The sequence below is a fragment of the Tauraco erythrolophus genome, chromosome 4 (genome assembly GCF_009769465.1).
Source record: "Tauraco erythrolophus isolate bTauEry1 chromosome 4, bTauEry1.pri, whole genome shotgun sequence".
Taxonomy (NCBI): domain Eukaryota; kingdom Metazoa; phylum Chordata; class Aves; order Musophagiformes; family Musophagidae; genus Tauraco; species Tauraco erythrolophus.
Window position 1 is genome coordinate 75,167,246 of NC_141468.1, and position 26,576 is coordinate 75,193,821.

The following is a 26,576-nucleotide window of genomic DNA, read 5'->3' on the forward strand; positions in this document are numbered from 1 at the left end:
AGATGTAATGAATTTCATATACTGTAATGAATTTCATATACTGTAAAAAATTGGCATCTAATCTGAAAACGGTACCTCACACCTGCAAAATATCTTGGGCTAGGCTCGCTTGCTACTGCTTTTGCTTTGTATGTGCTTCCAAAAGGGGGTTTCTAGATTAATACACATATATATCTCAAACAATTGTGTTGGCTAACATAAGAAGCAAGTAAGAGAAAAAAGTCTATGCTGACAAATAGAAGATGACAGCTTTTAAGATTCTGGTTAAAGTTGCGTAAGTCTTACTAGTAGTCAAGAAATGTCATCAACTGCAAATGGGCACATGAAAACATTTAGCATCTATCTGAAACAGAAGGAAATGTAAACTCAGCAAAAATTTTGGCAAGACACTTGAATTAGTTATTTTTTCAAATTAAAAGTAAAGAAAGAATGTAGATCTAATGCTATGCAGGCATGGCATATGAGGAAGTGTGAGTTCAGAATGTTAGGAGTGGAATCTAAGTGCCAGGTACTTCTCTGGCAGGCATGGTGATGCTGAGCATTGCTGTGTCCAAATCCCTTTATGGTTCTGATGGTAGATGACCAGTTCAATATTATGCTAGAACAGTATGTGGAAGAGCAGAGCAGAGAAGTCGCAGTCCCAGGAGCTGCTGCTTCTTTCTTGGAGCTCTCCTGTCCCATCATGCAGCTGCATGGACATCCTCCCTGAATTTGTGTTTCAGTTGTTGGTTGAGAAGTCTACAGCTAAATTCCTCTGTGGCCTTCCCACAAAAACAGCCCAACAAGAGGACAGCTTGTTCTTTTACAGGTCCTTCTGCTGTACGGATATATGCCTTAACCTCCTTGTGCCCCTGTGAAAGAGAGGTAAAAGTACCTCTCTTCTGTTGCCCTCTCCAGCTGAAAGATGCAGCTTCTTAAGGCAAGGACTACCTCTTGCATAAACAGATTTACATCTAACACCGATTTCAGTTGGGTATCACTTAGTATATCTGTAATTAAATAATTGTGGCAAAGTGGTACTGGCCCATTAATAGACTCTGCAAAATATATTGAGGTAACAGTCACGATTTAACTAAACCGCCTCAAGAATTTCTGAAGCAAGAGCTGAAATTTCATCTGCAACATATACAGGCATTCACACCCAGAGACACCCACCCTCAGATACTCTGGCATGCCCAGGTATAGGAGTTCAGTGCTTACAACTACTCATAATTCAATGAACCCTTTGAAAGGCGTTATTATTTAACATGTTTTTACAGCAAAGCACAGGTGTGTGCAGTGATTTACAAAAGAATAAAGACATGACCACTGCCCTCAGGGATTTATTATCTAGGTTAGAAGTGACATAAGATAATACAGGAAAAGATGACTTCATGCAAATGGCAGTGTAGATTTATTTTTAAAGAGATGATCTTCAACACAGTATATTTATGTCAGGCCACTGAAATGATTGAAATGAGTTAATTAAAATACTGACCCAGCAGAGAGTCCACTGAGAAGGTCTGATTCTGCAAGGCAATGACTTCTTAATATTCATGAGCATGATAGTAAGGATGACAGAGTATTTGTGAAATTGTGACCATAGCAAAGTCAAATATAATCACAGAATCACAGAACAATTTAGGTTGGAAGGATCCGCTATTGACATCCAAGGAGAATATCCGTTCTGAACCGATTCACTCACTAAAGGCTCAAGCGTATAAAATCCATGCACATGAAAATCTCAGTGACTAATTTGGTAGCAACCTATACTGGTGTTGTATCCTACTAAATTGAGCATGAAATTGACCTGAAAACAAATCTACTTTAAAAATATGGTAGTACTGTCCTCCATTTCCCTGGAAGGTTCAGAGTGGAGATTTGTTTTCTGCTGTGTTGTTTTTGGGGTTTTTGTTTGATGATGTGGCAAGCATCTATTTCTTAAATAAAAGTGGACATTTCGCTTGCTGAGCATCACACAGGTATTTCAGAAATCCTTAACAGGCCATACTGCAGTGCAAGAACAAGATTAAGAGCAAGCCCCAAAACCCAAGAACAATATATGCCCACACAGCTATAGATTCCCTTTGGTTTTTCTTAAATGTTTTTTTTTTTCTTTTTTATTTCTCCCTGTGAAATGTCCTTAAAAAAAGATACCATAACGCATTGGCAAATCCTACACATAAGAAATATTATCATGAATAGATTGAGGTGATCGAATTATTATAACAACATCTGGTTCCTCATAGCCCCATTTAATTTAAGGATGTTAGCATACTTTAGGACCCAGTTTCTCTGAGATGCCTTCAGGAGCCCAAGCTTTCCGACAAGGAGTGCAAAGAACTTTTTAAAACCACAGTACACTGCAAGACGTCTCCAGCTGAGCTTTCACATATTACGATATATCAAACCACTAGTCATCATTGAAAAGAAAAAGCACCAAACATTCAGCAGGGAATCATTAAGTCCCACAATGGGATGTCAGTAGGTCCAGAGAAGAACACAGGCAGGAGACGATCTCTCTGCTCCAGCTATTGCTTCCCACATACTACTTTGACAGTATTAGCAGTAGCATTGTGAAAACACAGCCAGCTGTGACACTGTACAGGCTTTTCTCAATGGTACAGTGTATCTGGGAACTACCTCCTCATGCTTTGTGCACTGTGTATTTCTCAAGCCATGCTCTTGTGCATTCTTTAAATGAGTGCTTAGCACCATGTTCTGATTAAACTCTGACAAAAACAAGCAGTTGTGCTTTTGGATCAAAACTTAATTTCCCCATTTTTTGTAAGAATGAGATACAGATTGTTTGTTAGGGCTGAGTTAGTAAAAAATATTTGCTGCAACAAATATAGTTTTACAGGGGAGAGCCAAAAAATTTCATATTTCTCTGGGCACTTCTAAACATCCTTTCAAAGATCACAGCTAACTTACTAACCTCACAGGAGCTGTCCCAGAAAACTCCACCAAGGGACACGCTGCCAAAAGACAGTCAGAAACACAACAGAACTATGCTCACTTTGGAACAGAAACGCTGACTATTGTTTACGGTTGCCAGGAGTTAACTGAATATGTTTAGGGGGTAAATTAAGTAAAAAACCCCTGTAAATTGTTGGAAGCCTCATTACAGAAACCACTGTGGAAAGCACCACCAAGCCTTCAGAAAATAACCATGAAATTGGAAAAATGCTTGAAAAAATGTGAAAAGCAGAGGCATAGTAAATAGCTCTTTTTAAAAGACATGCTTCTGAAAGTATATAAATAGGGACAGCAAGGAGCTGCAAAAAAGCAAGTGTGAAATAAATCTGGCTCATGTACAGTTCATTCTAAAAGAAAATTTGACAAACCCACATGAGCAACAGAAAACAATCCAGTTGACAGAGTGATTCTAGACGAATGGCCAAAATTCTGGCACTTCCAATCATAAAAACTTAGTGGGAGTCTAGAGATGAAAAATGCTGAATAAGAGAAGAAACTGTAAATAAACCATTATGTCATAGCACTACACATTCTTGGCTTTCAAATCTGCAATGTTCTCTGTCCCAACCAAGTGTAGTCGGAAACAGACATCATGAGCCATCTAGCAAGAAGGCGCTGAAATCATGTACAACTCTTGCTCTAGCTCTATCATGATGAAGTAAAATTAAACAAGACTACTTTAATTAGACTGTAGTAGAAAAAAAAAAGATTTTAGGGAGGAAATGGGAAACAAATAAATATTCTAAAGAGTACGTTACACAACATGACCATCAGAAGACTCCATCAGATTTGACCAGAAAGTCCTGTCAGAGTAACAGATATTCAATTTGCACCAGGTTCATCATTCAAGACCACTTCTGAGCACAGGTGCTACAAGAGGAACCTCATGATCACATATGACTATACCTGTTTTTTTAACGTCAGGCTACACAGTAATCTTTCAGTTGGCACTTTGTCGGTGAGTGGAAGATGAAGAAAAAAGCTTGTCCACTACTCAGTGGAGTGGACCCCTGAGGAGAGTGTAAACCAAGGATAATGCCAAGCAGGCCAAGCAATTCTTGCATCAGCCTTCACTAAAAAGGTCAATGGTGAGCAGATGGTTATAGAACTAATACAATCATCAGAGAAATACCACCTCAACTTTAGTCAGAAGGAAGTATTTGTCCAGGCTGAATGTTTTCCAGTTAGCTGTCCCTCATCTCAGAACATTTAATGAAGTAATTTTAGAGCCGTTAGTCCTGACAGCCATTAGCGCTGAAAACTTGTGGAGAACTCTAATTAAGAAGAATTGAAAAGACAAATGTATTTCTTCTGTCTAAAAGAAAAAAAAAAGAAAAGAATTATAGGACCAATCAGCTTAACTTCAGTAAGTGAAAAAATATGGGAACAAAAACCTATTTGTAAGCTTATAACTGAAAATAAGGAGATGAGTAATAGTCAACAAGGATCTGTCAAGAACTAATCATGTTAAACCAATCTAATTTCCTTCTTTTGCCACCCAGGGCCTCAGAGGCAGAGAAGCAGCAGTTTATACCATATATCTTGGACTTAAATGAAGGTTTTGACACTGCTTTATGTGACATTCTCATAAGAAAACTAAGGAAACACCAAATGGGTACCTACTATCTAGAAATTGTACTCGGAGGGTAGTTATCAAAATGGAAGGATGCACTAACTGGGTTTCCTTTCTGATCTGTGCTGGATCTGGTATGAGTCAGCATTACACTTTTGACTTGACCAAGGGAATAACCAGTGCACTTTGAATTTACAAATGATGTCAGGCTGGGAAGGACTGCAAGGAAGTTGGATGAAGTTTGGGTCAAAATAGAAAATGATCATGGAGAAATGATCTGGAAAAGAAGAAAAAAGAAAAAAAAAAAGAAAGAGGAGGCAAATCAGAAAGACAAATACATGGGGATCTATACGTGGGAATAATCAGCTGCACAAATGCAAGATGAGAAACATCTGGTGTGATAGCAGCTGCACAGAAGATGACTGCAAACTGAGTAAGAGTCAAAAAAAATCCTGCTGCTGTGAAAACTCCATGCTGGCATGAGTAAACAGGAGTGTAGCATGCAAGACATATGAAGTGCTCCTTCTGTGCTAGCCCCAAGCAGGCAAAGCCTCAGCTGGAGCTCCCTCTCTCATCTCTTGCACAGCACCGCAAGGCAAAGGCAGGCCTTGGGCACTGGGAGAGCCCGGGGAGGGCAGGGAGAACAATCAGAGCTCCTAAAACTGCTCTGGAAGGGCTGATGATGGAACATATCTAGAAAGGGGTGGAAGTCTTTAAATATTTAAAGGCTGCTGCTAGACGGGAACAATCGGCTCTCAGCATCTGTAGAGGAAGAAGAGGTGGGCTTGCATTCTGAAAGAGTTTCAGTTTAATATTAGTAAAATGTGTACCCATAGGGGCCCCGAGGCAGTGGAATAGGTTGTGGAATCCTCACCAATGAAGATCTTTAAGAACAGGATAAGTAAAAAGCTACTGTGAACGACATCCATGTTATTAGCCTACCTTAAGGTTGAGGGATGGATGAGAGACCTTCCTGAGGTTCCTGCCAGCCCTGCTTTTCTATGGTGTTTTTTTCTGCTTGTATAAAGTGATTTCAGTGGTCCGTAGTTCTGACATGCAGCACCAGGTATAGTAAATTAGAGGGACAGAGAAGTTAAATCAATCCCTGCTTTTAGATTATAAAGCAAAAAATTAATTAATTACACTGAAAATGCAAATAGAGAAAGGAACTGCTCCAGACAGTTAGAAAACTCTCACTGACTTGTATTGCCCTTGGATTGAATCCAAAGAGAAGAGCTTGTACTATTTTCCTTGAGAATTGCTAATGAGTGTGTGGAATAAAATACAAAATTACAAAGGAACTAAACTTGTCTGTAAAAGTCTTCATCCAATCCCACTTAGGGTGCTGTTGTCAGAGTTTTAAGTTTACTCATCTGGATGTATCCATTGTCTTTTGCCCATAAAACATGACTCGATATGTCCTCAGCTTTTACTTGCCAAAGAAGACTTGTTGTAAAGGATAGGTTTTGCAAAAAAATAAAACTTCTGCCGTGGTTCATTTCTTCTTACCACTGACCTATATTGTATTGTGTCATATAATCAGTCTGGTGTCTTGTGTAAGTACATGAGGCATTTGTTTTGTTTAACAGCAGCGTGTAGTATCTTTTTCTATCATTGTTGATCCAAGGTTTAGCAAATTACTGGCTAAACAATGTATATTCTATAGTTTAATATTTGAAGCTAAATTACAGTCGTAATAGCTGATATTCAGTGGCAGACTTACTATCTAGCTGCTGACATAAGACATTTCAGAATGATGTGTTGAATAGCAATATTCTCATTAAGTTACTCAGAAAAATAGATGCCTTGCTAACAATTAGGAAGCAGTTAAATCTTTAACCCTGTGCTCACAGCTGAATAATCAAAATATGTATTTAGCATACATGATTCTCAGCTGATTGTGCTAACATGCTGAAAATACGCTGTTGAATATATGCATGTTACAGTGTAGTAAACTACAGCAATTATGGAACTTGTAATAATTTCCATATCAGACTATGCTAAGTTTAGTGCTCGGTTAGCCTTCTAAAACTTAGTCAGAGATGACATCTTAATTAGGAGTAAAGTATAGGCTGTTCCAGGACTGCAACAACGGATAAATAGGCTCCTCTCACCCTATCTGCCAGAAATCACTCATTTTAGGAAGCAATCATCCAATAGCTGTCTGTCTGAGTGGCAACTGCCTGCATTACTGGGTATTAAAGCACTTTTAAAATACAGCCCTCAGTTAGAATGCAAATGAACCCAAGCAAATGGCAGCAGCTCAGACCGGCAGACCACAGGCAAGACTTCTCTCACGGCCTGGCAGATTGCAAGAAGTGACCTTCAGCACCTTCACCAAAGACAAAAGGCTTCATTTCAATTAGCACTGGTGGTGATCTTCTACTGGGGTTATTAGATCAGACAGTTATCAGATCAGACAGAGTAACATTCACGTTACTCATGAAACCATTCATTCTGTGTTTTGGGAATTAAATCAGAACTGTCATCTTCAATGCTAAAGCAGGCATTTCTAAGAGGGAAATGGATGAATCCACGGGTTGCACAAAAAAGTATCTTTTCCACCAAAATAAAATCTCAACAGAATTATTCTGGTCTACGTGACAGAAAACATTAAAAAGTCATATTTTTTCTTCTGAGACACAGATAGTGAGCATATATAGTGCCAAATAACTAGGTTATTCACTGGAAAAAGAAATACCTAGCTTCAAAATTGGGTCAAATCTCAAATCTTCTGCTATTTATAACCTTCCTCCATTTCATGAACATTTCTGGAAAGACTTGTCTCTGTTTTGCTGTAGAACAAGAATATTTTTGAAATCTCAGAAAATTCCATAAAATGAGATTATTGTTCTCCACTCAGGTATCATAGCAATCATTACTTAAATATTTCTAGCTGTCTAACAAAGACTTGCTTAGAACTGATTCCAAGTGATGACATGCTAATGGAAAGCTTTGTGTACAGCAGACACATTATTTGAGCACAGAGGTTCCCCTCCCTCCTCCATCAGCATTTTCTGATAGACTCTACTGATCCTAGGACTTTAGAGAACTGCTGAGGTAATGCTTACACTGAAGTTCAAGAGATGTTTTGGAACATCCTCTAGCTAAAAACACGTAAAATCAAAAAAACTTAATTCTTAGCAGGACAACTTGCAAAAGGAATCTGATTTTCAAGCCAGGTTTATTTCTCAGCCCTTCTTATGTGAGAGCTGCATTGAAAGAGAAGAGTAATCTCTTCAGAGAGTCAATATGGTTTCCATTTGATCTTATCCCGTGACTTGAGATAATTCCATCACTGCTATAGCTCTCAAGTGGGTGAAGAAAAGATATTTTCCTCTGTTCCTGAACGTAATCAGGGGTATAATGGGAACGAGGTGGAGCAAAAGGCAGAAAAATACGAGATATTCTTTAGTTTTACAAAACTGATCAAGAGAAGCGCTGTGTGAAAACTCACGGACAGGTCACAGACACAGTGGCCATGATAAAACGCCTTACCTTCTACTCTGCATACATGTGGAATACATTGAGCTTAAAAATAAAATGTAAGCAATTTCTTGCTGGTTAATCTCTGAGTAAATCTACTGAACTGTGGCTCACAGCTGCTGTGCTCCCTGACAGGAAAATGCTTCTGCTTGTTTATAAGCATTTCTACATGTGTTTCAAAGGTGTTCGAATGCAAAAATTTTCCTGGATCTGATTTTGCACTCTCGTCTACTCTCATTCTGAAGAGGAAGGAAAATGTATCTATATATGCAGTTTCTATTATATCTCATATTTCTGATCTTTCAATTTATAGATTAAGAATAGATTGTTTTGAAAGGAGATGAAGAAAGAAATTGTGCAAGTCAACAAGATGCCTTTTAAAACACATATCTTGGCTTTGACTTCAGCTAGTGGGTGAAGAAGAGAGGCGTGAATATCGATATGAGTTTTTAGAGAACACAATAGGAACTAGAACAGAGGTTCCCAAACTTTTTTGGATTGCTATCAACCCTCAGAATTTCTTGCAGACCACCAGGCATCGTTATCATCAAACTTTTAATTGAAAACACTATTAAAAACAGTGTTTAATACGGCTCTGCGGATTAGCTGTGAACCCTTTGCCGTGGCCTCCTGGACCACCAGTGTTCTGCAGACCACGCTTTGGGAACCACTGAACCAGACTACACACATCGTACACCCCAACAAAACACTCCTGTGTCTGGAATCAGAGTCAGTCCTTCTATTGCGCCATGTACTCAAATAATACATGAGTCAGTTTAACCTTGGTACCTGAAGAACACAGCACCCTTTTATTTTTCTCTTACCTTAAGTTTCTTTTTTATTGCTTTAGAGGAACAAGCAAATGGTGCCAAAAAGCAGTTTATGATTGTTTCTTGTAGGATCTTTCTCATATCCGGCAGCGGTGTAACCTTTCAGGAAGCTATCTATGAAAATAAGGAATATAAAACATAACCCCCCCCCCCCCCTCACTGTACACTGGTCATTGCAGAATAGTTATGGTATCTGTGAATCCTAAAATAAAAAATTAAAAATAGCTTCTAAGCTTTTTATTTTTTTTTTTTTTCTCCTCTAGAAAAATCTGTTCTTTTTTTTCCTTCCCAAATCCATTAATGATGTTAAAGCTCTGTGTGTGGTCATTAAAGCATTTCAGCAACTTTCTGCAAATTCTTTACAGTTATTCTTTGGCTGCGGTACTACAAGATTGTCTGTTTATCACCAGAGAAACACACAGAGGAAAATGATGATAGTGCTGAGAAGGGAATTTGTAGGGAAACATTATAAATATGAACAGCAAAACACCAAGGGCCATGACCCAGCCCTACATGAAGCCACTGACAGAGTGCGGTCTCACGTGAGAGCAGGAATGGGCTGTAGCATCCCTTTCGATCTTTCTGCCTCTCCATCTCCTGGCTTATGTGCATCCCACAGGCGACTCAGCCAACCAGCGTCTAGAAAAGAAAGGGGGTTTATTTTCCTCTCTTCATATACTCGTAACCAAGAGCTATAACACGGAGCTGGGAATGAGGAACCTTGGCAGCTGGTGGTATCATAGTAAAAAAAAAAAAGAATGTTCTCTGAAAAAACTTTTTTCTAAACAAGACTGTGCTTCCACGACAGTATCTCACTTGTTTTGGAGAGGAAATAATGCTGCCACAGCAGCTAATGCAGAGCTTTGAGTCAGAGTAGGGGTAGAAAAGGGTCGTTACAGCAAAACTACCATGTAAGAGAAGACAGCGAGGGAAAGGGGTAGCCTCTACTTTACCTTGAAAGCAAACAAAACCTATCTAGCTCTTCTCTCTACAGGCCTCTCTTGCAACACTTTACACTCAGTGTCACTAATGGGTGCTACTGGAGAATTTATAAAGGCGGATTAATAATCTTCCCCGTTTGTGTCCTAGTCCTCTCGCACACATCTGAAAGGGTCTGGTATTTCTTATGTTGCCTGAACACTTCTATTTTTCCATGTAGTGCAAATGGTTAGAGGTAACCACCGTTTTCCAGCGAGCACTGCCACCAGTGACTCGCTTATTGTTCATCTGAAGACAAAGTTCAGCTTGCAAACCTGACTAGACAGCGTAAGACCAAATGGTGTTGCCTCACCTCATTGTCAAATAATTCCCCTCTGGTGAAGGGGGTTAGATGGGACTATCCTAGGGTAATAAGTCCCAGCTGAGCCAAGCATTTTAAATACGTATGTAATTTTGTAAGAACGAGAATTACCCACTAGAAGTAATGCCCTCCTCACCTTTCTGCCTGACACCGTTGCTGCAGATAATGTGTGTACTTTCTTTACTAAGTAAGTGCTGCCTTGCTGCCAACCCATCAGCTTTTGGCTTCTCTCCACAGGAAGCAGGGAAGCTGCGTTCACCTATGCCATTACTGCTGCCGGGGTTGCACACGCTGTCACGGCCGCCTGCAGCCAGGGCAACCTCAGCAATTGTGGCTGTGACCGAGAGAAACAGGGCTACTACAACCAGGAGGAGGGCTGGAAGTGGGGAGGCTGCTCTGCGGATATCAGATACGGCATTGAGTTCTCCCGGAGGTTTGTTGATGCCCGAGAAATCAAAAAGAATGCACGGAGGCTGATGAACTTGCACAACAATGAGGCTGGAAGAAAGGTATTCCAGAAAGGATGAGGGATGGGGAAACGTGTGCACTGGAGGACGGGGGGGAGGCTGGCTTGGTGGCAGGAGGCATTCCCTGAGAACTTACCCCTCTCTCTGCTGTTATCCCACACCCACATCGAATTACCTGATGGCATCTAATGTTTACGTTTTGTTGCTGTTTCTTTTAATTCAGAGCTGGCCTTGTATTATAGATGCTCCCTCAAACGTTTCTGCTTTCTAAGCCTGCTTTCCAGTCCCACTGATAACAGAGAGGACTTTGCTGGAGCTGTTTGGCATAACGATAAATCTTTGTTTTTCATCTCCTTTGCAAAAATTTAGCAAGAGATGTCGGGGTTTGTGATGGGACAGGACAGAGTGTCTGCATTGCTGAATTCCCACAGCACTCGCAGATATTTATTCCATCCCAAACCAAAACACTTCTTTGACCACAGCTCTAATGAAATACACACTTCACAGCAAACGCACAATTGTCCGTTTCTCACTGTCAGCCTACAAATGACTGCAGAAGTGTCACTTTGGAAGAAGAAACAGCTTCATGTCTACAACCATGACTGAATGGTTTGCAATGGAAACAATAAACATCATGGAGCTACGTTGATTTATGTCCATTGAATAACAACCCTCACAGGTCTCAAAGCTTGCCCTTTAAAAAGTATAACAAAACTTTCTGCATAATACGTACCTGTCTCAGGAGAGATTTTACTATACTCTTCAAACTGTTTTCCCCCAGGTCAAAAAATGCCACTTCTACCCTCCAGTGTTGTAGGAGACTCCAACGTGTCACTCCTCCACACCTAGCCCCCAAAGTTAGACTGAAATTTTCTCCTCAAAACCAGTGTGTGCTTTCAGTCCCACACCAAGCACTAGCCGCTGAGGTGGGCAGAGATGTACAATTATCTTACTGCCTGTATTTTGCTTATTAACACCCAGTGCATGCAACGAAACCACCTGGGAATTGTAGCTGGCTGTGCACTGAAGCCAAAGGTGGTTTATGGGCAGTTATCCACTGGCATGAAAGTACTATATAAATTCAACGTAGTGATAAAGAGCAGTCACGGGGCATAATCTCAAGTGCAGAGACAGGATCGATACTCGATCGATGCTTGATACTGAGGTCTCCAGATGTGAAGGAGACAGCTAACTGAAGAGCCAGACAGAAAAGTACCCTCAAGAGGGGCACAATCTTTTTTTTCCCAAAACTTGCTGCCACGAATGTGGAAGACCAGCAGCTTAGAAGATGAGCTTGAGGTCTGATGACTTTTTTTAGCCTGGACATTTCATCTTGGCGTCATGCATTATGTTTGGATGCAAAAGAAGGTGGAAGCCACATGTTAAATTTGCAAGGGAGCCGTCATTACTGCTAGATGCATTATCATCCCTGCTTAAACTGGAAACCCGCTGTGGTGGGCACTGTACCACTCCATGGAGATGCTGATGCATGTCCTGTTTCAAACATGTTTCAGTCTAGACGTGAAAGAGGGACAAAAGAGCAAAAGGGGATGCATAAGATGGAGAATACTGAAGTCCCTAGCCCAAGGACAGAAGGTGGCACAGCATCTGAGCCCGGCACTGATCCCAAGTGCCCCCGGGTCTAAATATAGTCCAGTAACCACTAGACCGCATTGCTGATTCTTATTAAGCAAATTAAATTTTTACTCTTCATCAGAATTTCATAAACAGGAGGACATAAGCAAACCCAAGGAGTGTGTGTTTTCACAGATATTTCTGGTAGCAGCATTCATGCAAATGCATTTATTTTAACATTTCTAAAACCTTCATTTTCTGCAAATGTTCTTGCAAAACCAAATGATAACACTCACTTCCATGTTTTTCAGCTAGGAGTAAAAAGGCTTGTAAATACTGACAACATAGGTTTTTTTTCCCAAATACACTTTTTCATAAATAGTATTTTGGAATTCCCACGTTTTTTGCTGTTGGCAGTTTTCAGTAGTTATTTATACCTATATATTTTTATTGTAATCATTAATGCATCATAATTGTTTTTGAAAGCTAAGGATGACTGAAAGGATTTGGTGCAGCTTTTTGTTTTCATTTTTAAGTACAATTCATCAAATCCTGAGGAATGTGCTCATATAAAAGATGGTTTGGGGGTCATGTTTAGAAATAATATTGGTGTTATGACATACATTCCCATGAAATGAATATGTAAAGTTGTACAGTATATAATAATTAGTAATAATTAGATTTTGGTTCACCTGAGATCATCTGCTATTTGTATAAATTAGACACTCTGAATCTGAGACTGACTGAAACTTAAGGTTAGAACAAAACTCTGGAAACTAGGATATGTTTTCTGGGTTGGACCTTTACAAAAGCAGCCACAGAGTTTTATGCAACTTCAATGTGAAATCACAAGTCCCTCCTGAGAATCAGAATTCAAGGCAAACTTGAAATCTGACCTACATCCACCTGAAATTTGGCAGTTTTGAGGATCCTGGGTAAACTTGGATTGCATTGTGAGGCTGAAACAAAATCTGAAACCAGGAGATTTTGCTTATATGTGGATGTCATCCTGACACACTCCACATGGTTCTTATTCACACTCAAGCCAGAAATAACTGCATTTATGTCCGGACACTTGTTGAAGCATAACATTGAACATCCATCCTCCTCCTTTTCCCCTCCAAAAATCTCACGACACAACTGAGAAAAGCTCATACCTCTCTGAATAAGACTCAGTCAGTACCATCCTGCTGATCTGTGTGTAACTTAACATTTGGAAACAGTTTGGAGCCAAGCCTCTGGTTCATGACTACTACTATTAAGAACCAAAGCAAGGATATTTTTCCCTTGTTCTGAATAGGAATAAAAGGTAAAAACGAGACCACAGGCAACTCAGATTTTTTTTTTTACCTCTGTATTGCTTCAGAAGTTCTCAAATAATTTTTTTGACTTTAAAGTGGGAATGCCAAGACAGTAAAGAAAATATATGCTTTTGTACCTTCCTACAGAGATTCTGCCAACCATTAAAATATTTCTTAGTTACAGTTCAATCTTATCAAAACTAGCATAGGGAAAAAAAATCCAACAACTGGATTATATGAACATTGGATCATTTCCCAAGGTCTTATATTTCACAGCACTTTCACTATTTTAAACCCCACTTTACATCTGTAATGGTAAAGCTCACAGCTCTTATTTAGTCTGGGCTCAGTTCATACCAATTGGCTTTTTGAGTTAGGTAAGAACAATATTTAGCCAATAAATCTGCTACCTTCATTTTAGTCTTCTCTTTAAATCCCACAGTCTCCTAAGACAGAAACATGAGGAAAAAAGGATGCAAAGAGCTCCCAACCCCCACCTACAGTTACTTCCAACTTGCTCTGAAGTCAGTGGAAGGCCCTTGATGACCTCACTAGACTTCTACCAGGTGCCCAGAAGATCATTGTTAGGATCATTATCTAGGACTCTGACCCACAGTTTTGCCCTCAGAGCAATTTAGATGCTCTTTTATATCTTCATATGGAATTTTCCATGACCCAAGGCAGGAATTTTGCCCATCCTCAACCTCTCCCAGCACTTGTCCCAGACGCACCTGGGAGACAGCGGCGTTTGTTAACTATAGAAGTGACTACAATGTTGTTTTTTTTTCTCATAGAAATGTTCTCAAAAGCTGACCTGCTGGTGTTTCACTTCTGTTAAAAATGGAATCGTGAGGAATCTCTCTTTGAGGAACAAATGGCATGCTGTATAAATAATTGCCCGAAGTTTGCAAACAGATGAGGGGCGAAATAGTTCTGGGGCTCTTTAACTTGATCCTGGGGCTGAGATGCTCAGCACAACACTCTGATAAAGTACATCCTTGGAAAAAAGACAATATTTGGCTTTTCAGGGAATTTCTGATGACTGTGGAAAGAATGAATCCCCTAATTGCCGTGCACTGCATCCCTAATGGCTCTGCATTACGTTTCAAAGAATTGTTCCAGTTAATTGGCAAGTTTGTGAAGTTTCTAACGAATTTGTAATGAATAGCACGAGTGACAAATCGGTGTCATTTGGAAGAAATAAATTCTTAGCGACTCCTGGTGGCACGAGACGCTGCTGATGGGAGATTTATGCTTTGCAGCAGAACAGCGCCGTGCTGTGCAAAAGAGCGAAGTAGTTAACTTCACCATCATTTTTTAAATGGTTGCTGTGATTCAGGATGGAAAGTACAAGTGTGGTAAATGAAAACAAGCCCCAAAGGAAGATCAGTGTAAGTCTAACGCAAACGTTACTGAAAGAATGGCTTGCTGCAAATCTGAATGATTACAGAGAGATCTGTGGGCAAAAGTTTGATAGAGTAACGAAAATTAAATACCAACAAAACCAAGTAAGCTTTGATGCTGTTTTATGAGACAGCTTTCTACCACGTATTTTTAGAAACAAGTATCTTTATTCTGGGATAAATGAACTTAGAAAGAGTAACATCTGGGAACACGCGCCATTAATCTTAACTTTTTGTTGAAAGCTTCAAAACAATGACGGGCTCTCATGGGGAATCTCAATTACAAAAATGGGTTTTTCTGTTTGTTTGTTTTTAAGGGGGGAGCTAAGAGAGCAAGCTGACAAATTGGTAGCAGATCACAGCTTTTACCAAAAAGAACAAAAGAAATGCTTCTAACAGTTTATCAATCAATTAGGCTCTTAACGATAGACAATGACTGTGGTTATGTGGAGAAAAAGCTGGCCTATTCCTTTCCCTTCCAGAAACACACCCATCACACTGACTGCCAGCAATTCAGCCTGGTACCATCCCAATATTTATTCCTTTGCAATGTCGATGGGTTTTTCTTGTTGTTTTTTTGGAAGGCCTGGAAGATGACAACATCTTATTTTACATCTGAAACAATAAGTGTGGGGATAAAAAAAAAAAAAAAAAAAAAAAGAAATTCAGACTCTCTTTAGAAGAGATTATTCAACTGCTTGGGACAACATTTCCATCTAAGCCATGGCTCGTTCTCGCAGTTCCTGGCGCCACAGGACTGTGGTACTGGGAAGAGTTTTTTTGCTGACATGCTTTGGCGGTAGGACAGCTAATGAGGTGATTGGTTGGTCACCATTCACGTTGTATATATACATTCATAGACACACATATATGTATGTGTACATAATTATGCAGATTTATACATATTTATGTGTTGTCTGTGCATAAAATGTGTAAGAAAGTGTTAGCTCACTTCACCCCACATGAAACATTTAAATTAATAAGCTCACTTCTGCAAGATGCACAGCATGCCCTAATATGTTGCAAACTGCCCTCACTGTCACCTAACAGGACATAAAAATTAGAAGCAATCACTAAAAAAAGTCCCTGGATGAAATGCTCCAAAGTCACAGAGGAGTCCAAATCCTAGTTCCAAAAATGAAAGCCAACTAGTTTTAAGCTCCTATAAGCCTAAAATATTATTCAAAATGTGACTTTGTCTCCTAAGCCATCTCAGCAATTTAAAGAATGTGACTTTCCAGGTTTTACAGCCCTGAGTCCATCATTTGCTGTAAGTTTCTTTCTCTAAGAGAGACAAACTATTTCACTGCACATCCCTTGTGAGAACACTCATGAAAGAAAAGCTTTTGATAGTTCTGCTTGATGGCATACTTTCCGCTTTCCCACTTCAACTGATTTGCAGACAGTTTCAAAATCCAGTTTCAAAAAGTTTGGTGTTACAGCTTGGGTGGGTTGGATGGATAGCTAATGCTTATCCATATGTCCTGAATATGCAAGCTTTGGCTCAAAATCTCATGAGGATAGTTCTCCTGCTTCCAGTTGGGCTGGATTTACTAGCCTATTTTTTTCTTCCAGAAACACACCCTTAACATTGACTGCCAGAAGCTACATCTGGTACTATCCTACTTTTTGAACGTTTTTGCTTTAAAATTAGAGGGGGAATATAGTCAAATATTTTAGGACTTGCTAAATGGTTTTATTCTAGGAATGCACATGCCCATGCATATCATGCAATGTATGCAAGACAGATATCATCCATCTAGTATAATATTACCGCACCCCCTCAAACCTGACATCTCTATACTGCCTGAATGAAACCAGCAATGAAATACTTCTAACCCTTCTAAGATGATATTTAAAATTTTACCTTCAAGCTTTACCGCAAATTCCATAGAAAGGAGAGCGAAATCCTGCAATTGCACTCGGTTTGGGAATGATTTAAAGGCTGCTTCTCAGGATTTTTGCTTTTTGCAACATTTCCCTGTAAAAATAAAATTCAGAAAGTTTTAACCAATTGCAACAGTTTATTGCTCAAACTTAGAAGCTACTTTCTCTGCTTCTAGAAGGCAGTGAAGGGGCACAGATGGTTAAGCTCTACAGCCTGTCCTCATAACAGTAGGGGCTTTCATCTGATGGGCAGCAGGTCTCAAAATCCCAGGCTTATTTTCCTACTGGCCAAGAGGAGAATGTGGGTAAAAAAAGCAGTAGACCTTCTTAACTTTTTTTAACGCATTCAGTGGGGATACTACAGGAGTGTGTGCCTTACCTAGGGAGGCAGGTGAAGGGCAGGAGGAGGTGACTCAATGCCTCTCGGCAACTCAGAGGGTCCCCAGTCCTGCTGAGCTCTGACGAGTGCCATCTCATGCTGTGGCTGGATACAGACCTGCTGCAAAGCAGAGGTTCCCCACTCCCATCAAACTAAACAAGAAGAAAAATAAGGATGTGACAAGAGAGAGAGAGTAAGCACAGTAATTCAGTTGTTCATCTCCCATCCCACAGAGCATACATACTGTTTTGATGCTTGAAGAAGCAACCTTACAGGAGCAGAAAGAAAAATATGCAGCTGAAGCACTCATATTCCTCTCCTGCTGGCTCCATGTCTTCTCTTCACATGGCTGGGCACAACCTGAAGAGACATGGCATGAACTGGTCAATTTTGGGCTCTATGATCTGCTATCAATGAAGAATATTTTCAAGATATTTGTATTAGAGGAGTAGTATGACATGCTACTAATGTTGGGTCCATGAGATAAGCATTTTGTCAGCAGTGGTGGACCCCAGGCTGCACTGAGGCTAAGGTCTTACATATCATTGGCAAGCCATCAGCTCTTGTGGCTGATGGCCACTTGAGCAGCCGCTTGAGTATCAAAGGGGTGGTGACCTGATCTTACAATCAGGATCCATCTCTTGGTACTGGTAGTACCCAAAACAAAAGTCAATAACTTGCATATTTGATGGGGAAAAAACTCCTGAAGTCTTCTATTTCTTTTTGATACTGCAGTCAAAAAAGTAATATGGATTTCGTTACATTCAACATCTGGTCCAAAAATGTGTATTTCCACTAAGGAAAACACAAACCAGAAAAGGCAAGCCAAAACAAACACACACAAAATGTTACTATTGTTTTTACATATTTTACCCAGATAGGATTTTTAATATGTACAGAAACTGTATCTGATGTTATGCAGTTGGGTCTAAGATATGGAATTGAAAAAATGAATTTCTTTTCATGCGTATCATTTTGTTTTATTTCAGTCTTCGCAAGTCTTTTTCTACTTAACTGGCAGTGCAGAGCCCTCAAATTGCATTTTCAGCATGTGATTTATATAGGTATAGAAATATGTGGGATAAGAAAGTTTTAACACTATATTTCACAATTCTTTTAACGAAGTAGCAGTAGTTAGAAAATTTTACTTGGCAAGGTGACACTGGGGTGGGAGTGCACCCGTATGTGGAAAAGGGACCTAAGGAATGTTCCTACAATTAGTCTGAGGCAGCACAGTCCAATGATGGGAATTTGCTTTGGGAGGTAGATCTTGCTGTAAACCATCCAAGATTAGATACGAGGCACTGACATATGACAAATGAAACTGCTGAGAGAGTGGGTCGTATGAGCTAATGATTTTCAGTCTTTAATCAGGCACCTAGCTTAGCATAGTGTATTAGATTTGAGTAAACAAGTACCTTTAAGGCTCAGGGTCAAAGCTTTGATGGGAATTTTGCTGAGGAAAACTGAGCTGGATGGACATTTAGGAAGAAAAATGTTAGTTGCTCTTCATTCACAGCATTGAGGGAACAGGTCAAATCCTGCCACCTTTGCTAGGTCCAGTGGCACCTGGTTGGAGAGCAGGAAGCTGCCTGAGATACCACGCAGAGAGACATACCTCTGGGAAAGCCAGAGCATGCTGGCTTGTCAGCAAAGAGGAATGCTCTGCAGCATCTGAGTGGAAAGAATAAAAAAAAAATCTTACTTAGAATCTGCTTAGTTTGGGCCTTGTATTCCCTGACCTCCAAGTTTTTGGGCACAATTTGATACCCACAGCTGACTGTGGGCACACAAATTATAGCATTCAGGAATTTAACTACCTGATGATTGGGCCTGCGCTCAGCGTTGTAACCCCAAGCATTCCACATTCATGAGAGAAGCCTCCAAAAAAATAAAAAAACCTGTGAGGTTGGCTTCAGGATCATGAATTAATACTTTTTGAAACTTCTGCTTTTTTGAGCCTGCGTGGCTTGCATTTGCAAGTTCTTCCACCATCACAAACAGTGGGAACCTTTGAAAAAATACAGCAGTGAAATCAGATTTCTTTACAGCAAAATGACTCACAAAACTGGACTTTCAGAAAAGACAACAAAAAAAGAAATCAAGACTTACGATAAAGTTGCTGGAGACTGTACTACGGGAGGTGTCAGGCAGTGCTGTATATAAATGGCAGCATCTCAACCAAAGGCAAACAATATATATGCACACACATTCCTATATGAATACACATATACGAAGATATCACCTAGGACACCAGAACAGGTGATATCTTGGTTTTTCAGGAATAATGACACTCTCTGTTGCATCAGGGAAGCACATCCACCAGAGAGATGGAGGAGGATCCTTGGAACAGTGTCCAGAGTGTTGAGTCCACACAAGAATAAGGAGCCTCACAAGCTTCACCTCCTCCCACTCCCTGAGCAAGTTACTGACTTGGCCTTTTCAAACTAAAAAACGGGCATCACAAACACAAGCAGAACCTGACAAAATACGTATTAAACCACAAACTTGCTTTTCACCAAGATCTACTACTTAGGGAGAAGAGGAGCATGAATTAGGTCTGGCAGATCCATTCCATCGGTAACACCTTCCTGGAAGTCCTTAGATCTTAGTGCTCTTTGGCGAAGGCATAGAGAAGGTTGTCTCTATCTGCTTTTTGTCATGATTTTGCTGAAGTTCTGTGGCTGCAACTGCATGTGGTTGAGAGAGCTATAGAAACAGGCTAGTTTGAAAAAAAAGGTATTTCAGCAATATCAAGCAAAACTTATAAGCACTTTTATACATATCTACATGCCCACCTAAATACCAATAGATTATTTTAACCCAGATTTGTGGGTGGGAATCTTGCTTGGGAGGGTCTTTGAAAAATCATGTTCTTCTGCACAGGCACGAAGTAGAGACAGAGGAATCCTGAAAGACCCCGGAGTGTTCCATAAGGCATTCCTCTTCTCACTGCCACTGAAACGCTGCTGCTGCAGCAGACCTTGGCAAGTTTTCTGGCTTCTTTTTTTTTTCCGTAGGGAAGACAGGAAGGTGATACAGCATGTTGGAGAGCAGTGGCCTTTCCAGTGTCCATAAAAAGCTGCTCATCACAGCCTTGCTGATTTTCTTTTTAGAGTAGTTGCTGCTATAGAAGCTTCTTCCCTACCTCAGTAAACCTTCCAGGAAATCACCTTTTCTGTCTCTGAAAGGCTAACTTGACCTTGACCTGGGAAAAGTCTGTGGTTCCAGAAGGTCTAGGGAATTTTTGAATAGGATGCTTGGCTATCTTGTACTTGCTACTGTATGTTGGCAAAGGAGATCCAAAATCAAATATTCTCTTTAATATTGAAACCCCAGAAATTTGGGAAAAAACAAAACATACAATTTAAGTGAAACTCAAACAACTCAGGAGGGTGCCCTCTATTTGCAGGGATAACCAGATCTGTACAGCTTTTATTTTAAGGCCAGTTTCTTAAGCAGTAAGCATTTTTTACTTCCCTTCTACTTCATTATGCCATTGTACTCAGATTTCGTCCCTTTTATCCTTTGCCCATTTCAGTCATGTTCTGGGATCTGCAACGAAACCACTACAGGAGATGGTCTGCAGCATCAGTAATGCTTTAAGACAAGCTCGGTAGCTCGTGTTTCTTTGTTAGCATCCCATTGCGAAGGAGAAAGATCAGTTTGCTTTGTTCTTAGGCCCCGATTTTCATAAGCTAATGATGACTGCGGGTGTAATTGTGGTCAGGCTTAAGTGGTAGCACAAGGGCAGAAAAACAGAGGCGCTTCCGTGAGGCTGGTTTCCCCTCCGCTGCACACAGGGCGCAGAAGGGCATCTGCTTGCCATTCCCCCAGGTATACACCCGTGACTGGGGAAGGAGGGATGTGCCCGCCGTGGTGCCGCTCGGCTGCAGCGGAGGCGGGAGGTTGGGAGCGGAGCATGAGCCCAAGCCCCCGTCAGTGTTTGGGTTCCTTCTAAGGACCATCTGATGCTGGATTAACCTCCTCCAGATTAATGTCCTCTAGCAATCGCAATAGTAAACACTCCCACTTCTCTTTGGCTCACAGCTGAGCAGGACCCTTCCAGTGGATTGTATTTCCTCTAACATTGTGCAATTGTTGCTCTGGTGCAAAAAAGGTATTTCTGGCTGAACGTTTGTTTGATGTTTGGGCTACATACTGCAAGGAGTGCTGCTTACAAAGGGGATGGCATGCTCTGTGGGTTAAATAGTTAATAGGTATGCTGGTATGGCCACTGCTGGTATAGGCAAAATTTTTAATTATGCTGTGAACATGAATGCCTATTCAGCCACATAGTATATTTTGTTCTGTGATATTAAAGCTGGTGAAAATTTTTTAAACATTCTTTGAACATTACTTAAGGCTAAATATTCTGAATCTTAAAACACTTTTTTTTTTTTTTCTGTTTTCAAAATGACAATGGTTTGATTTTTTTTTTAAGTCACTGTTGTCCCATGAATTACTTTGTCTCTAAAGATATGTCTTCTGAAATTCGAGTAAATCTTCTTCAATATTTGGAAACAGAATGCAAATATTTTTGAATAAAATGACAAAACACTGCGTTTCCCATGAGGTGCCATGTAAAACAAAATGTGTTGCAAGCATTCTGCTGGGAGGTGAGAAGCTTTATAAGCATGCCTTTAAAAAATTTCAACCAGTGGTAATGAACGTCCATATGAACTAAACAGACTGAGATTTTGGCAAGCTTGCAATACTGTTTTCCTGCAGTAACAATGTGCAAATGTCTGTACACATAGGTTCTCGAAGAGAGAATGAAATTGGAGTGCAAGTGCCATGGAGTTTCAGGTTCCTGTACAACTAAGACCTGCTGGACCACGCTTCCTAAATTCAGAGAGATTGGATATATTCTGAAAGAGAAATACAATGCTGCAGTGCAAGTGGAGGTGGTACGAGCCAGTAGACTAAGACAGCCGACCTTCCTGAAGATCAAGCAGATTAAGAGTTACCAGAAACCCATGGAAACGGATTTAGTGTACATCGAAAAGTCACCCAACTACTGTGAGGAAGACGCTTCCACGGGGAGCGTCGGTACCCAGGGACGACTCTGCAACCGTACCTCTCCCAACGCGGATGGGTGCGACATGATGTGCTGCGGAAGAGGGTACAACACACACCAGTACACCAAGGTGTGGCAATGTAATTGCAAATTCCACTGGTGCTGCTTTGTGAAGTGCAACACGTGTAGCGAGCGGACAGAGGTGTTCACCTGCAAATAACGGCATCATGTGCAAACGAACAGAACAAATCACCACGAGTGAAGAAAGCGGAGTACAACAAACGATGACAGCATCATTTTGCACATCTAACCTTCTTTTTGGGAAAAAAAACAAACGACCTATACCACAACAACCACTCCCTCCCCACCACTTACACTTCTAAGGATGGTGCATTTTGGCTGGCTGGCTGTTGTAACTGCTTTGGAAACAAGGGCAACAGGATTAAGGTGAAGTTGACAACCACATGAAACTTTCTCTCTCTCTCTCTTTTTTTTGTTTTTTAACTACAATCTGGGTGTTGCAGAGGTCTCCTAGTAAGTGTTTTTAGTTATACATATCAGAGAAGCTGATTGCATTGCAGCTCCCATGAGATTTAAAAGAAAAAGACACTTTGTTTTATTTTACAACAACAAAACCACCAAGCCCTGTGCAAATAAAGACTTTTTTTTAAGGAAGTGAAACCTTCACTGACTAGAACACAGCAGTCTTGCTGCAAACCCTAAATTTCTAAGAAAGCAGGTAGAGAGAAAACAACTGGTAGGGAGACAAAGTCTATGGCAGAAATACTCCACTATCAGTTTGGAAAAAATAAAGTTCACAAAAGTACATCAGCTGCCAGTGACACTGGAACTCTTTGAATGAACACTAAAAATAATTATTTATGTTTTTAATAGTATCAAAAAATTCTAAGCACTAACGGGTAGCTATGTCTTAATTCTGTACTAAATGTAAACTTATTGGAACTCTGACTTTATGATTTTTGTATTTGGTTCTCCCTAAGTTCTTCAATGCTACTGATCTGTTGTCACTCCACTATTAGAGAGTTCAATTACTGTAGGCCTTAAGCAATTACCAGAACTGAGCAAAAAAGATCACTCGAAACTGTGGTTACAAATGCTTGATAAAGACTTTTCCCACTTGCCTCCTGAATAAGAATGACTCTTTTTAGACTCAGGCTTAAGGCGTGGAGCACCTGCCCTCAGCTCCTCCTAGGGAGTTCTAGGATACAGACACATGCTTCGACAAAGATCAAAGGTTTTGCTTTGCCGTCAAATGCACTGGCAGGATCTTCCAAGCGTTGCATTTTGCCTTTAACAGTGGAAAGTTACTATTACCAATAGTTTTAAATAACTTATGCTCAGTATGAACTGAGAAGTTAATAAAAATGTGGTAGCTTAGCACTAGGTTGCTGCAACCTGTGGTGGCTTCACAAGCATAAGAAAGCTAAAATTTGGGTTAGTCTGTGTCGTCGTTATTCTAAGGTTGGCAATAAGATACCCCCTGGTAAATACAAGGATGTTAAGAAAGAAGCTGACTTTTTACACCAGCACTCAACTGTAATTCACGCATCTTTTCCCTACAAGAGATTGAAAAAAACTCCTCAGATATTTTACTACTGTAAAATCTAGTGGTTTTAACCCCAAGAGCTCATAACACAGCACATTTAATCACATAAATGTTTGCTTGTAGCAAGGGTCCCTACCTGATTTTCTGAAAACTTGGATTAAAAATTTCCTAACATCTGTGTATCTGCATTTCCAGCTTTTGTTTCATTTTATTACTTTTATCGAGAGGCTGCACAGCCATGAGCTCTCCCCACCTGACATGGGAGCACTTCCCACAGCACACAGTGCTCTTGGGGCAAGGGGCTGGTGGAGCTACTGCTCCACCAGCTCCCACGCTGGATATGTGAATGAGTCAGGATTATGTCTGTAATTTATGGAACTGTATTATCAAAAGTAACTAATCACCTGGGGACCTTCATTCAAACACTCACGAGGACTCGCCTTTCTGACCCCAAGTACTTACCCTCTGAAAATCAGACCCCTTTGATGAGTCTCCCATGGAGCAATCCAAAATTGAAGAGCTCATGGTTTTTTTTTTTGTTGTTGCTGTTGGTTTCTAAGTTATCAGTTTGAAATTCAAACTCAGCCTTGGTGTGAACGAGTGCAACTCCACAGAAGTCCACAGCGGCCCCCAAAAATGCTACAGTCACTCCATATAATTTAAAGTCCCTTTGATTCATGGGTATTGTTGCTGAATAATAGTGATATACTGTACTTTCACTACATTCTTGACAGGAAGCAAATACAGCTCCCAAGCACAGTAATGCACAGTCTTATGGTACTAGATACTGTAAATATATTAGAATAGTATTTGTTAAGTACAATTGAGGAATCCAATTAAGTTATATTATTGTATATCGTTTAAATGTCTATAGAGTATTTTAAATTATTGTGAACTACACTGCGTTAAAAAAGAAAAAAAAAAGGTTATATATTATAACACCAACCACTCTAAAAAGTGGACCAAAGTGACACTTTCTCTTTTTTTTTACATATCTCTATTTCAAATAGCTCTGTCAGCTATTGTAACACCATGGTAACAGATTAGCTGTCTAGAATATAACGTTTCAGAGCATCCTATAAAAGCTTTGCTTGTGTGGGGGTGCAGCATTCAGAAAGGTACTGTATGGCACAAAGCAGGGGCTGACGACAAAAACGCATGGACTTTAAACTATGTCCCAAGAAAAAGCAGTTTTGGTCAGAAAACACTATTACCACTAACGTACTGAAACATCCCCCCAAAAGGGTGACCTTTTAACGAAGGTATCTAAGAACAGAAGTGGGTTACACACAACTTTAGTTTTTAAAAATGTAGTTTGATGTCAGAGAACTGTGACAATAGAAGTTTGAATGCGACCAGCGACACTAAGTCGTTTAACCATACCTTAGCCATGACAAAATTCAAAATACTGTATGTTATTAATGAATTTAAGAGCAACGATCAATTTGTTTACTATGTTAATGTTTTATGGCAAGCAGAAAACAAAAGATGAAATGTGTTTCCATTAAAACTTAATTTTTTCCCCTTCTAGTTCCCTTTCTTTTTGTTTGTCATTCATTTAGAAAGAAGATATAAGGCAATAAGGCCTTATGCAAAGGCCATTTGTGTATAGGCTTCTCTGGATGACAAATGATAGGCAGATTCCAAGTCCAAAGCTGTTTTTGTGTTTTGTGAGAAACAGTAATGAACGTGCCTGTGTTTGGTATCAAAGTCCAAAGTAATCCTCCTACACCAGTGGTACAGAGAAACTGGCACAAGCACCAACTTTGCTACTACCAGAGACTTTGGTTGGCTCAAATAAGAAGGTGGTAAATGTTTTGTGATAGAAATGTGGCATCAGACTCCAAAACGGTTCTCGACCATAACAGAGCAGTGAACAAAGAGCAGTAAGAGGCATAGAGGAGAGTCCTGAAAGCTCTGACTTCAGCACTTGCATATGCTCCAGCTCATTCAAGCAAGTTAGGGACACATCTGAAAACATACCCAAATCTGGACTTAAAAGATTTTGCAGCATTTACCTTGGTCAGAGTAGTAGTAACCTCCTTGATATTGAAAATAGTGTCTTCCTATAAAAAATCTAAGGAAAATGTACAACCTTTGTTGTATTTGCCCCTCAGGGAAGACATCCAGATATAGATAAAGGTATGCCCAAATTGCACATGAACTAAGTCCAAAAAAACTTCATTAAAATGAACCAAGTTGCCCTGGGTTTACAGCAGTATAAGAATGCACAGCATTTTACCTACAGATGCCAAAGAAAACACTGCACCTTCTTTCTAATTACATCATGGGAAACTTGTTACTAGAGCTGCAGGAAGTTTTTATAGTGAACAGTAATACTACATTCGTTTCTACATCTGGAAAGTAGATGAAACTCATCAAAAGGTTTGCAAATCTTTTAACAAATCTAAAGCATGTCGCGAGTAGGTCACTCAAAGTTTCAATCATATTTCCATGGATTTCTTTCTTAGTTTAAGGTTAAACCCCAAAAGTGATACTGAACGTATCAAATCAAGACCTTCCCTTACAGCAACTTTCCCGTGCGAATAACTTGATGTGCCTTTCTCTACTGAAGACACTATGGGTGTTCAACAGAAAACGCTTTGTACAAAGCTAGAGATAATTTGCATTCATGGCAATTTTCATAACTGGACAGAATGACTGCACGTTTCCTTTCCAATCCTTCAGACCTTTTGTTGCAATGACAGTTCCCACAGCGAAGGCGGTACAGTAAAGACCCAACATTCTTCTCTCCGAGTGACCGCCACAATGAGATGTGGGATATACACAACTAAAACTATGTCTAAGGGAAAAAAAACATCAAAGTTGG

The 26,576-nt window shown here is 40.0% G+C and overlaps 1 protein-coding gene across 2 annotated transcripts in view; it reads left to right on the top strand.

Annotated features, from left to right (window-relative positions):
* Positions 1-22,399, top strand: part of WNT7B (Wnt family member 7B) — a 98,141-nt gene extending 75,742 nt beyond the window's left edge. For both annotated transcript variants that reach the window (XM_086610507.1, XM_086610506.1), the window contains exons 3-4: positions 10,385-10,656; positions 21,920-22,399. In XM_086610507.1, the coding sequence (XP_086466633.1) occupies positions 10,385-10,656; positions 21,920-22,399 (752 nt within the window). The remainder of the gene's footprint in view (positions 1-10,384; positions 10,657-21,919) is intronic.
* Positions 22,400-26,576: the final 4,177 nt, after the last annotated feature.